We start from the raw sequence: 13,225 nt of genomic DNA, 5'->3' as shown, positions 1-13,225 counted from the left end.
CATCTCCTTACGCCCAAGGATGAGGCGGTCTAACAGCCGTGACAAATAATCTGCTGCAAGGATGAACAAAGAGGGGGAGATCGGGTCTCCTTGTCTGAGCCCCCGTGAAGACTTGAAGAAGCCTGCCACACCCCCATTTATTAAAACCGAGAACCAACAAGGAGAGATACAATTCTCAATCAAACCCAGCCCTCTCTCCGAGAAACCCATCTTCCTTAGAATTTTAATCAGGAATGGCCACTGAACACGGTCATAAGCTTTCTCCATGTCCAGTTTTAGCATCATATTTGGAGATGTCACTCCTTTCCAAATTTCATGAAATAGTTCTTTGGCCAAAAGCACATTATCACTAATCAATCTCCCTTTGATGAATCCACTTTGGTTTGGAACGGAAAGCATCGGGAGCAGGGGAGCCAATCTTGAAGCAAGCAATTTGGATATGATCTTATTCATTACATTGCACAAACTAATAGGCCTGAACTCTGCCTATTTTGTAGGATTCTTCTTCTTAGGGATAAGGACAATTAAAGTTGCCGCAATACCTCTAGGAATCTGTGAGCCTGCAAGGAAATCACGGACTGCAGCAATCACATCTGTCCCAACTATCTCCCAACAACTTTGGAAGAACATAGCAGAGTACCCATCCGGCCCTGCTGCACTTTCTGCATTGATGCTAAACACAATTTGCCTTATCTCCTCAGCCGAAGCCCCCTCTTCCAATCGGTTCATGTTCACGTGAGGAGTCAGGGAAGGGATAATCTCCAGATCAGGTTCTCCCAGCAACCCTACATCCTCTGTTAACAATTCTTTGAAAAACTTTTCTGTCGAGTTTCTAATATCCGCATCATCTGTCAGTACTCTCTCTCCCTCCTCTATCATGTGGATTCTCGCCTTGACCCTTTTCTGCTTCACCCAGCCTTGAAAATATCTAGTATTTCTTTCTCCTTCGGCCACCCATTTAATGGCCGCTTTTTGCCTCCAAAAATCTTCTTCCATTTTTAACCTTGCAAGAAAGTCAGCTATAGCTTTGTTCATCTCCACACGAAGGGCTGGAGTGGGGTTCTGCTCAAATTTTTCTGAAGTTTCCTTAGCCTCAGCTTCAGCCTTTCCTAATCTCTCAAAAATGTTGCCAAAAACTACACGATTCCAGATTCTTAAGCTCTTCTTTAGACGGCTCAGCTTGAGTTGAACATTAACCATGCCACTGGTGCCCGTTTCCTCCCTCCAATATCTTTCCACCTCCTTAAGGAACAAGGGGTGACGCACCCACATGTTTTGGAACCTAAAGGATGGCTTGATCCGAGGTCCAGGTAATCGGCAATTAATCAGAAGAGGGCAATGATCTGAGAGAATCCTCGGAAGGTTTGTGACTCTTGTAGACTCAAAGACATTTGCCCAACCTTCACTCAGAAGCACTCTATCAAGTCTCTCAAAGGTGTTCCCTCTTGCCCAAGTAAATTTTGGCCCATCCGCTCCCACATCTAACAGTTGGCAGTCACTAATAGTTTCTGCGAAGTCCGACATTTCCCTAGCCTTCCTACCTTGCCTCCTCACACTTCTTTGTCTCTCCTCTTCCGACACAAAAATATTAAAATCGCCTCCCACTAACCATGGCGAACCATCCAACTTCGAAGCCAGCTCTCGGAGCTTATCCCACATTTCCACCCTCCCCTCTCTAGAACATTTACCATAAACCACCGACATGAAAATGGGAACCGGTAGGGACGGAGAGACATATCGGCCATGAAGGACCTGGTCTGAATCATCCCAACCATCAAGCTCAATGTCCTCCTTCGCGAACACCCAAATTTGTCCATTTTTATTAGCGCCTTTGAATTTCATCCCAAAAAGCCTACTGTAGACATCAGGCTTAGGCTTGATCAGAGGCTCAATTATTGCAAGAACAGAAATTCTATTATCTTTTACCATTTTCTTTATGAAGGTCTGAGTGTTTGTGTTAGCCACACCCCGGGCATTCCAAATCAAAAAGTTAAATGACATGGGGAAACTCATCAGCATTCACCCCCTCAACCAATCTACCCTTCTTCGCACATTTTCCTTCCATCCCATTTGTCAGCTCAAAGGAAGCCCCCCTTTTTTCTACCATCTGATCCTGAAGCATTTTGGAATCTTCTTCCAAGTCCTTCTCTTCCTCCTTCTCCCAATCATTCTCAACTTCATACGCCTCTGGATCAAAGTCCCCATTTGGTAACATCTTCAAGAATTGGCGCTGAGGCTTCCACGCGGCAAACGCGCTCTCCCTAGGGTCCAAAGAAAGAGAGCCCAGGACCGAAAACCTGTTCTCAGAAGGCTTCAAAGAATTCACCTTATGACCCCCTCCATCTGACAAAGAGCCTTCCTCCCCAACACTACTCCATCCACCATCTGCTAAACTTCCTCCACATCCCGACACCACCTCCACCCTACCCTGCTCACCACCATTGTTGCCACAGAAAACACCAGCCGCCAACCCACTTCCTCCCCCTCTTCCCACACCAGCCCTACCTCCCAAACCTCCTCCCCCTACAGCCCTTCCCCCCCTCTCACCTCTGGCACCCCATTCCCCCTTCCATACCTACCACGCCTTTTACCTTGAAGCTGAAACTCCCCACCATCCTGATCCTCCAAACTCCCTAGCTCCGAGACATCCCCTTTCTCCACATTAGGATCTAACTCACCATCAACCCCATGACTCCCTTTCAAGTCAGGGGGTCCCCTGTCCAAACCATCACCCTCTTTTCCACCTTTCTGATGCACATCAAAATCAACCATATTCCTATATTCCCTTCTCAAAGGTCTGTCCCTCTTACCATCTGCATAACAAATATCACTAGAATGACCAACGTGTTTACATTCATGACAATACAGAGGGATACGATCCCATTTCACAGTCTTCCTGATTTCCCTCCCTTGAAAATTGATCATTATTTCATGCGTTGGAGTTTTGGATATATCTATCTCAATACACAGTCTAGCAAAGGAAAGTCTAGACTGGGTAACAGCTGCATGGTCCACCTGTAGAGGCTCGCCCAGGAGTCTCCCAATCGAAAACAAGGCTGCCTTATCAAACAAATGAATAGGTAGACCAATCAGATTGCACCACACCGCCACAATAGGAGATTCAAAAAACGGATCAAAATCCGGAGACCACTTGAAGACTCTCATAGGATGACGATCCACAAACCATACCGGCATCCCATTCGGCCCACTCAGGAGCTTAGCATAATCGCCAAGTAAAGCAAACTGAATTAACACATGCTTAGCATTTATATATTTCCATGAAAACTCCTCTTTAAATTTCATCCCCATTAATGCCCTTTGCACATGAAGAGAAGAGGGGATGGAATGAGAAAACTTCCCCACTATAGCAAAGCCCAGCTTATCGGCCAACAACAAGGTTTCCGCACTTGAAAAATGGATTGAAGGAAGCCCGCAACTCTCACTTGTCACCCCCATCTTCTGAATTTTCTCAGACAAAACACACCGGGTTATTCCCATTAAAATGCCCTCCTCCAGACAAGGATGCTTTATAGTTTTTTCCTCCATTCCAACTATTAGGCCTGACATTCCCCCCTAACTTATTTTTATCTTTGGCCATTTGTTCCACCTCCCTTTCCATCTCTTCTCCTTCACCACCCCTGTTCATTCCCTTCCCCCTCGAAGCCCTAAGATTGACTCTGTTCAGGACAGGGAAATCTTCCTCCACATCTCCTTCCTGAGCGCGGCCCCTCGCCTTCAACAAACTTTCCTCTGCCTTCCCCCGGCTCGTTTCCAATATCAGACATTCCTTATCAGGAATCTCCAGGACCACCTGCTCCCCAACAAAGACCATATCCTGAAGAGGTTGAGATGATATTAGGTCTAGCGCCAGGTCTGCAGAGGTTCCAGCTGGGATCAGTTCCCTCAAAGCAATTGGATCCTCTTCCATTCCCCACAACTGAGTGTTCAAGGGATGAAGATCCACATGAACCTCAGCATCCTTATCATACTCCCGAACTGCCCCATCACTTTCAACCGCCCTGTCAGAGATCATCGCACCCTCCATCAACCCCTCCTTACCTTCAGAGATCGAATCCATCACCTGCAACTTCCTCCCCCCTGCCTTCTTTTTTCCGGAAAACAAAACCATATCAGAATCATTGAAACCCTTCGCTCCCGAATGTCGCAGCGCCTTACCCTTCAAGCCCCTTCTCCTCATCTCCGCCATTCTCATCAAAGGCGATTTCGGTCTTGGACAATCGGTGCGACCGCGAGTCAAGATAACCCGGGGCAGCTTCTTTCTCTCCGATCTCCTGACCTCAATCGACTTCACGACACCGCTAGGTGCCGGATTTCCTTTCTCCATCCTCTCCGATCGCTTGACCTCAGGCAAAATAACTTGTCCCTCAATTTCCCCAGACACCACCCCCACCATCGAATCCCCCACCTGCTGATCCTCCATACCTCGCGATCACAAGCCCACCCCCAAACTGCCAACACCAGAAAAACAGAAAAAAACCAGCACCAAATCAGAGCTTGAATCAAAGGAATAGAACCGCGTGAACAGTAATCACGTGACCAGTAATCGCATGAACAGAGAAATCGGAGTGAACAGTGAAACAGAATTGAAAACAGCCGCAGATTCAATCAGTGTGTGAAAATCGCACACACTGAAGGTGAAAAACCATCGGATTCTCTCGATTGAAATAGTTTTGGTTTGAAATGTTATTCTAATTAGTTCTACGTTCATCCGACTCAAGTTTTACCACTATTTCTCCCTACCATGCATCAATACTCATGTCATAATTATTGTATAAACATATAAGATAAACCAATCAAAGTTATCACCAATCAAAGATTGACAATAATCAAGGTAACGGCCAATTAGTCGAACAAAAGCTCAAGAAAAATCAAGTGGAATGAGTTCTGAACATTAAACATAAAAAGAACTACATAAAAATCAATTACTATCAAACCTCAAAATTCTATTGTTTAGTAATCCATAGACAGATGAATTAAACAATAATTAAAGTATGAGACATGAAATAAACAAACATAAACTAAGGTTGAATCTTGAAGTCTTCATGATCCTCTTGCCTTGCTTCAATCTCCAAAAATGATGAAAGAATTAGGTTAAGGAGTGTGAAGGAAGGAGCCCTGGAGACTCCCCTTTTTGGGGGCTATGAATGGGTGAATATTATAAATTAGGTTATGGGGGTATTTATAGACTTGAAAAGGATTTAATCTTGGTAAAAAAGTTTCCTCCAAGCAATAGTAAATATGGAATTTTCGTGCCCCATAGGTTAAGGAAAAGATTTGGCTTCACAAGGTAATGTCTTCTTTCCTTCTTTGAATTTTCGCCTAAAATTATGCACTTGACAGCTTTGCGCGACTTTGGTAGAACGGCTATAAATTTCTCCACAGAACTCTGATTGAGATGATCAAGGTACCAAAGAGAAGCTCTTTCAAAGACGAAGCGAATGCTATTTAGAACACCCTGATCGGACTTTTAGAGAATGTTCTGGAGTGATTTTTAGCGACTACTAGCGCCGTTGGGTTGCCTTCTGCTCCAACTTCCGAACTAGATTTTTAGGCCCCTTTTTAGCTCTATTTTGCACATTTCTCACAAAACACGTCAAAATATCAAAATAGATAAAATATGCAAATAATGGACATGTAATGCAACTTTGATACTCAAAAAGGACCATAAAATGACCTTAAAATAGTGCAAAATCCGAGCGTATCACGACCGCTGGGGTGTGCTCAGCGACCGCTCCAATCGATCCAGAAGCTACAGGACGATTGCCAGCAACCGCTGACACAACGTGCAGCGACCGCTATTCAAGAGGCAGAGGATACGGATCAACCCACAGCGACCACTGGCCAAGGTGTAGCGGCCAGCTAGGAAAACGCGCCGCACGAATTTGACCTACTTTCTCTCCAAGATTTACCATACTTAGCCACTTTTGCCCTTAATTATTGCGGCTCGAATATGTGGCAATAAATACCCCCTCAAACCTCTTCAAAAGTAGAAATTCTTTTAGCAAAATAATTCCAGAGCATATTATTTGAGAGTTCTTACTTGTTCATCAAGGTGCAAGGGTTTGAAGAAGGAATCAAGAAAAGATCAAGGCTGCAAGAATTCAACATTCGGGTTTTATTGTTTTAGTTCTTATGTTCACTTTGTTTTCCCTACAAATTATGTTTTTAGCTTATTCTATTACGTGTAGCTAAACTCATAGGATTCTAGGAATGTGTTAGTAAATATTTTGGTTATACAATTATGTTTTGCTATTTAATATTCATTTTTTTCTTACTTTGTTTCTTCTCTAATTATTGGAGAATTGCTTCACGTTTGAGTGACACCTTATGTGATGATCTAATATAACTTGCTACATAATCGTGAGAGGAGGTTGGCGAGTTAGATCTACTTAGTAGACACTACAATTAGCTTCCCTTAAAATGACACTGTTAATTGAGAGTGAGGACTTTTCAAGGGTCTTAGGAGCTTTTAGGAGTTACGGATCTAGGATTGACAACCCTAGTGTTAGTAATCTACGTTTGTATCGCATGAGCATAACTTAGGCGACTCGTCCTACTAAAATAAGAATTGTGCTATGGTATTGTAGTTGGAATTTGTATTACCATAACTCTGAACGCACATCCCTGGAATTCCCTATCTCATATTTTTATCTCTGTGTTTTATCTGCAAAAGTTGTTTGATTCTACTTTTAAAGTTTATATTTTCAAAAAATTCAAATCTCTTTTTCGGTTTTCCAAATAGTGAAAGAAGCTTAGTAGAGGATACACAATTTGTGTCTGTTTCCCTGTGTTCGATATCTGGTACTGACCATTAGCTATACTAGTCTTACCCTGTATACTTGCAGGTAATTTTAGTCCTAATAAAAAGTGCATCAAGTTTTTGGCACCGTTTCTGGGGATAACATTCACTACGTGATTGATATCTTCAAAGGGATTATTTTGCTACTTTGGATTTTAATTGCTTTCTATTTTTAATTTTTATTTTATTTTAGTTTCTATCTTTTTCAGGTTGTGTATGCGAACGTGTTCTGGGAAGAACATCTTAGAGCCGCTCGATCTCGAACTTGAAAAGGCCCGTAGGAGAATAAGGAGTGACTGAAACAAAATGGAGGACGAAACTAGAGTTTAGTTAGAGAAACTCCAGATCTAGGTGAAGCAGTTGATGGATGAGAAGACTGCCCGCAAGAAACAGGAAAAGAAAAACAAGGAGATAGTACTCGTGATGCATATGTTTAATCAAGGGAACATGGTTACTTTTCCCGAATGCCTTCGTATCGATGCTAACAATTTCAAACTATCAGTATCAATTTGCAGGCAGGGCCACAGAAGATGCAAACCGCCACCTCTCAAAGTTTGTAGTGATAGCTAACACTCTGAAATTGAATGGCATCGACCACGACGCCATTAGGGTAAGACTCTTCCCGTACTCTTTGATTGATTCTGCTAAAGAATGGTTTGAGTGTTTGCCCACAGAGCAAGTCTCCACATGGAAGGATATAGTGGCAGCTTTTCTAGATATGTACTATCCGCCGGACACGATCCTAAAGCTCAAAAGCGAGATCTTTCAATTTATGCAAGGCCATGACGAGCCCATCTACGAGGTTGTTGCTCGTTTCAAAGGCCTCCTCCGCAAATGCCCCAACCACGGCTTCACCGTGGACCATCAGGTAGGGATCCTCTATAGTAGATTTAATGAAAAAATTTGAGCTATGTTAGATTCAGCGGCCAACAGAGGATTTTTGCGGAAGAGTGGATCGGATGCCATGGCGGTCATAGAGGAGTTTGCCACCAATAGTAGGAGGTTGTCGAAAGAAAGGCACAACTCAAGAATGGTAGTAACCACCGAACAGGTCGAAGAAAGCTCCTTTGCAAAGAAATTGGATGAGCTTAGAGTCAGGGTTGACAAAATGGACACATCGAGAAAAGAGGATCCAGTTCGCCCGACCTCCGTCATTGCGATCACCAAACCCGACACTCCTCCTGCTCCTACCGAGGATGTCAACTACGTTCAATAATGAGGCGGTACCGATAGGCCTTATAACAATAATTATTGGCCTAGTCAGGGGGGCAATAATTTAAATAATTATAATGGGAACCATCCTCATCCCAACCTTTCGTATTCTAACAATAAGTTCTTGCAACCTCCTGTAGGATTTAAAGTGAGCAAAGGTGGAGTAGTTGAGCCGATCAAGAAGGAGAAGAAGTACGCCAAGGGATAATGAAAATATTGGAAGTGCTAGTGCAAGATAAGAAGACCAATGACACCAAGAGGAATAACCTCGAGGCCGGAATTAACACCATTGCCACCGCCGTCACAAAAAATAAAGAATCAAATTGACCATGTCCAACAAAAGATAGAGGAGGATAAGGCAAAGGCAGCAACACGAGTGGCCGATATCAACAAAAAGTGGGTTGCGAAGGAGAAAAATGATGAAGTCAGCACCTCCGAAACGAATTTTGGGGTCTGCCCGACGCCCAGCAGACCGCTGCACACGCCGCAGCGCTGCTGCCGAAGAGTCAGAAGAACCCGCTAAATAGGAATTCGTGCGGAACAACGGGATTGTACTCTCTTTCCAGCCAAAGAGGAAGTTCAAGCTTGAAGAGCAATTCAGGCATTTCCTAAATATGTTCTGCAAAGTACATACTAACATCCCTCTTGTTGACTCTTTGTATGAAATTCCTAGGTATGCTAAGCTACTAAGGGAGGCCGTGATATAGAAGAAAAAGCTTAACAAGGCTACCTTAAGTTGCCTCTTCACTGCAGCGAGATCATTCAAAAAGAGAGGGTTGTCATTAGATGCTCTATTGGAAATGGCAAGGTGGACAAAGCCCTTTGCGATCTAGGAGCAAGTGTGAATATCATGCCACTGAGTTACTATTAAAAGCTAAACATCGGACCACTCAAAACATCGGATGTGATCATAAGGTTGGCCGATAACACCGCAATCAAAAAAGTGGGTATGGTCGAGGATGTGTTGGTAAAGGTAGATGACTTTATTTTCCATGCCGACTTCGTTATAATTTATATGAAAGTAGACAAAAACATACCTCTAATCTTAGGCAGACATTTTCTAGCCACTTGCAAAGCTCTTATTGATGTAGGTAAAGGCGAGATCACGATAAGTGACAACTACAGTAGATCCACCTACCGAATCGAGAGTGCAATGCTTAAGTACGAAGAGGCGCAAAGAGTAAAAGTGGAGCACGAATGTAGGGTGGTCATGATGAGCGACAAGTCGAAGCCTTATAGGCCATTAGAAGAGGAAGATCTTTCTCAACCTTCTATTTTAATCGTTAATCCTTTACCTCATGCACCCAAAAAGAGCAAGCCTAAACTTGCTAAAACTCCCTTGCAGGAAAAACCCAAGAGGAAAAAGAAAAAGCCTCAACATCTGACGAGTCTCGTTCTCGGCCTTGGTTACTGGTCAGTATAAGGTGCTTTATTGGATAATATCTGCAAAATAGTTGTTAAAGTGTGCAGGTTGAAGTACTAAATCAGGAGAAAAGGTTCAAAAGGAATTCGAGTGAAAAAGCTGCGAAAAGTGTGCAAACTGGTTAGTATGAGCAGAAAATACGCAAAGTGGTCAGGATGGATGCTACAGAACTGGACACGAGAAGGAAGGACTTGCTTGGAATAATCACCTATCTACAAAAGGGCAAAATTGTCATTGCACATGAAGAGAAAGCCCTAGAAATTAGGGCAAGCCACCCTATAAATAGGGGCCGAACATAAAGAAAAGGGGGGAATATTTACACCACTTCACTTAGGACTTATCATCACTACTACATCACTTTTGAGGAGAATAGCTCCACTAGCTCTTAGTTCCATCTAAATCCAGCAGCCTGACGTGAAGAGTCCGGCCACCTGCCGGTGAGGAGCATCATGCCTTATTCATTCCAGCCGCCGTAGTTACAGAAATTCCTCCAGTTTCAGTTTCCGGTGAGCGAAACAATCTTTTACTTGCTTTGTTTTTAAGATTTCTTAGTTTAAGTACTTGTTTTTGCTTGCCTTTGACTTGGATTCCAGTAGCTACTTAGTTGGAACATCTTTTGGGTGATAATCTTGAATGCAATGAAGTTTATTGTGGTTTTATTCTGTGTTTCAGCTTGCTTATTATTTCTTTCTGCCTAGTACCTAGATCTGGTAGTTTTACGTTGATTTCTGTTGTTTAAGTGCTTGAATCTGCTTTGCTTAGTTAGATCTAGGTTTTCTTGGAGTGTTTACAAGTTTTAATCGGGTTAAGTTCCTCAAAAATGCATGGGAATCGTTTCTGCTTGCTTCTGTCACCTTGTCCCGCTGACCAGTTTGTGTAGATCTCAGTTTTCTTAGCTTTCGTTCTCGATTTCAAGTTAAATATTGCATTTACGAATTTTTAAGCTTGATCATTCATCAATGGAGTTTGTTAGATCTTGTTTGTTTACTGGTGAAGAAGATAATGTCACAATCAAAGAATGGGACCACTTGTGTTGCTTTTGTTGCTTTTTGCTTTTGTACTTGCACTTTTTCAGCTTTTCTGCACACCCAGGAGACAGTCTGCCATCATGTCCTTTGATTCTCTTTACCTTTTGTCTAGCCATTTTTAGTAAGTTTCATCTAGTAGCTTCTCACATGCACACTCGTACCCTAATTTACACACGCACTTTAATTTCTTTTAGCACGCAGCATTTAGAGCCCACCCTGACCTATTGGTCAGGAGGGATATAGGTTCCATTTCATTTTCCGACTAGGTAAAACTCAACCCCAAAAAAGCGTGGTAGCTAACCAACCGCTCCCAGAATGTCATCGCAAGTATATCTCGCCTACATCCATCTCTGTGGGATTCGACCCTTACTCCACTATACTAGCCAGTAGAAGTGGGTTGAGGTATTTTTTTGTTGATAGGGAAGATAGACACAGACCCAACGACAATGCTAGGTCTAGGTACCCTCGTGGCCAGTTGACACACACACAGAGTCATAGTCTCATCTTTTCCCTCTATCAAATGGCGCCGTTGCCGGGGATGGATGGCGTTTTTGCATACATTTGTTGCATGACACTTTGGTGTACATATATTTAATTATTTTTCTTTTCTTTTGTTTCTTAGTTTATGAGGAGTTTTGTTAAGAATTTTGGTGTGAATATTGTAGATAAACTTTTCTTTATGTTTTGTGTTCCGCAGTTAAATGAAACTGAGTCCAACTGGCCAAGGCAAGAAAGGGTAAATCCAGTCACCACTCATTCAGAATAAACCACTGCCTTGCCTGTTGACTTGGATGCGAGCGGTGAGGAGGATCGCAACACAGCCATCAAGAGTGAACCGGAATCAATATCCGCAACAGAAGAGGAGAAAGCCAACATGGCTGACCAGGAAAATGATCCCGAGATAAGCTCGTTGTACGCTCACTTGGATGGCGAACCACCGCAAGCAATCATCACGACCCTAGGACAAGAAGCAATCTACGTGGAGCCCTACATTATGGCCATCTTGCCCGTGTTCTTGGGAAACTCCTAGTCTGCCTGATAATACCAATTTCATGCATCGGTTATGGGGTTAAATTCTATGATTTTTATGAACTAACACATGTTTTAAGTTTAGGTGCGTAGAGAATCTGCCAGGTCAAGGAATTGGACGGAAAATCTACCAGGCAGAGGAAACCAAAGGAAAATGGAGTGAAGAAGCCAGCTTGCAACCTGACCCAAGGGATTACGGAAGCAACTGTGAGCGGAAAAGCATCTTTCGAAGGACTTTCTAGAAGGGCATAATCGACAAATCAGCAAAGAAGATTCCCTAGAAATCTGAGCCTCAACTAAATAGGGACACAACATGAAGAGATGCATCATCGTTCATTCACCATTCACTTTTTGCTCTTAGCTCATCACTTCACATACATATTTCTATGTGCACTTAGCTTTAATGGGGTGAATTCTGGGAGTTTGTGGTAGCCTAGTTCAATTTTCATGGTGTAACACTGTCCCTACAGAAGGCGAAGATACAATTGCTTATTTTATGTTGTTTTGAGCCGACACTTCATCGTTTTAGAAGCTCAGCGTTTACTATTTTTTTGTTGAGCCTTTAATCACGTAGTTGTGGAAGTTTCTTTTTGTTGTTTATCTAATTCTGATGGTTGATTGGTGGTATTTATGATTTGGATGCTTTTCCCAATTGATGTTTGAATCAAAGTTGAGATTGGGTTGATCAGAGTTGATTTTTTTTTTAATCGGTTGAATCTGAATTGAGGAGTATGTGTTTGACGTATCAGAGTTGGTTTTTGTTGATCTGAGTTGAATTGTTGATCGGAGTCATAGATCTGAGACGTGATGTTCTGAATTTGCATGGTTATGGATGTTTACTGTTATCTGCTTATTTTTCTCGGCCTAGTAGTTTAGATCTAGTCATTTTGTGCTTAATCGTAATGTTTGAAGTCGAATTTAAGATTGCTCTATTTTCATATACTTGATGCTCTATTTTCGTTTATGTCTACTTGATTGTTAAGAGAAGATGAATGTAGAAGTTAGTTAGAAGTTGGATCTGTCACTGGCCGCTTTTACTTTCTACAGCTTTTATGTCGTCATAGGTAAATCGGGAATATGGTCGCCACTGCATGTTTACGTATTGTTTAGCTGTTTTCAAAAATCCGTTTACCTAGCCTGGTAGTTTAGTTGTTGAATTTCTTTAGTTAAAATCTCATTTCCGTCAACCATGCATGCGCACGTTACCTTTAAATTCCTCTGAGTCTAGTAGTTAAACATAGTAGTTAAACAAGTCTTAAACCATGAGTTGCGTGGCAGCAGCCAACCCCTTCCAAGTCCTCTAAATACTTGCTAACCTCTTCCATCTCTATGGGATCGATCCTTACTACCCTATACTAGCCAATAGTAAATAAGTTAAGGTTTTGATAGTGATTGAGAGTATCCGAATGACACAGTCAGATAGTTTAGAGAATTCCTAGGCCTAGCGGTTGAGTGAATTCTCTAGACCTGTTTGATATGCACAAACACATCTCGCACACACTCTGAGATACTGACTATCAAATGGCGCTGTTCCCGGGGATAGATGGAGTACTTATGTTTGTGTTTTGGGTAATTTGGTGCATACAGTTTTTTATATGTTTTGTTTCCTACTTTTTCATTTTCAGTTTATGAGCAGAGGCTCGAGGTACGGGTACCGGAACGATACATCTAATTGGAGGGATACCCAGACTAGTTGGCGGGCCAAAGAGACAA

At 42.5% G+C, this 13,225-nt stretch overlaps 1 protein-coding gene across 1 annotated transcript; it reads right to left on the bottom strand.

Annotated features, from left to right (window-relative positions):
- Window positions 1–486: 486 nt before the first annotated feature.
- LOC121784273 lies at window positions 487–1,929 on the bottom strand. The gene has a single exon (XM_042182436.1). It carries the CDS (start codon window positions 1,927–1,929, stop codon window positions 487–489), a length of 1,443 nt encoding a protein of 480 aa, XP_042038370.1.
- Window positions 1,930–13,225: the final 11,296 nt, after the last annotated feature.

Source organism: Salvia splendens, chromosome 21 (assembly GCF_004379255.2).
Source record: "Salvia splendens isolate huo1 chromosome 21, SspV2, whole genome shotgun sequence".
Taxonomy (NCBI): domain Eukaryota; kingdom Viridiplantae; phylum Streptophyta; class Magnoliopsida; order Lamiales; family Lamiaceae; genus Salvia; species Salvia splendens.
Note: the sequence above shows the minus strand (reverse complement) of the source record. Positions and strands in the feature narration are given on the sequence as shown.

What these genes read in the sequence shown, in the direction of transcription:
- LOC121784273 (XM_042182436.1), bottom strand. Translation starts at nt 1,929, where the DNA reads ATGGTAAAAGATAATAGAATTTCTGTTCTTGCAATAATTGAGCCTCTG.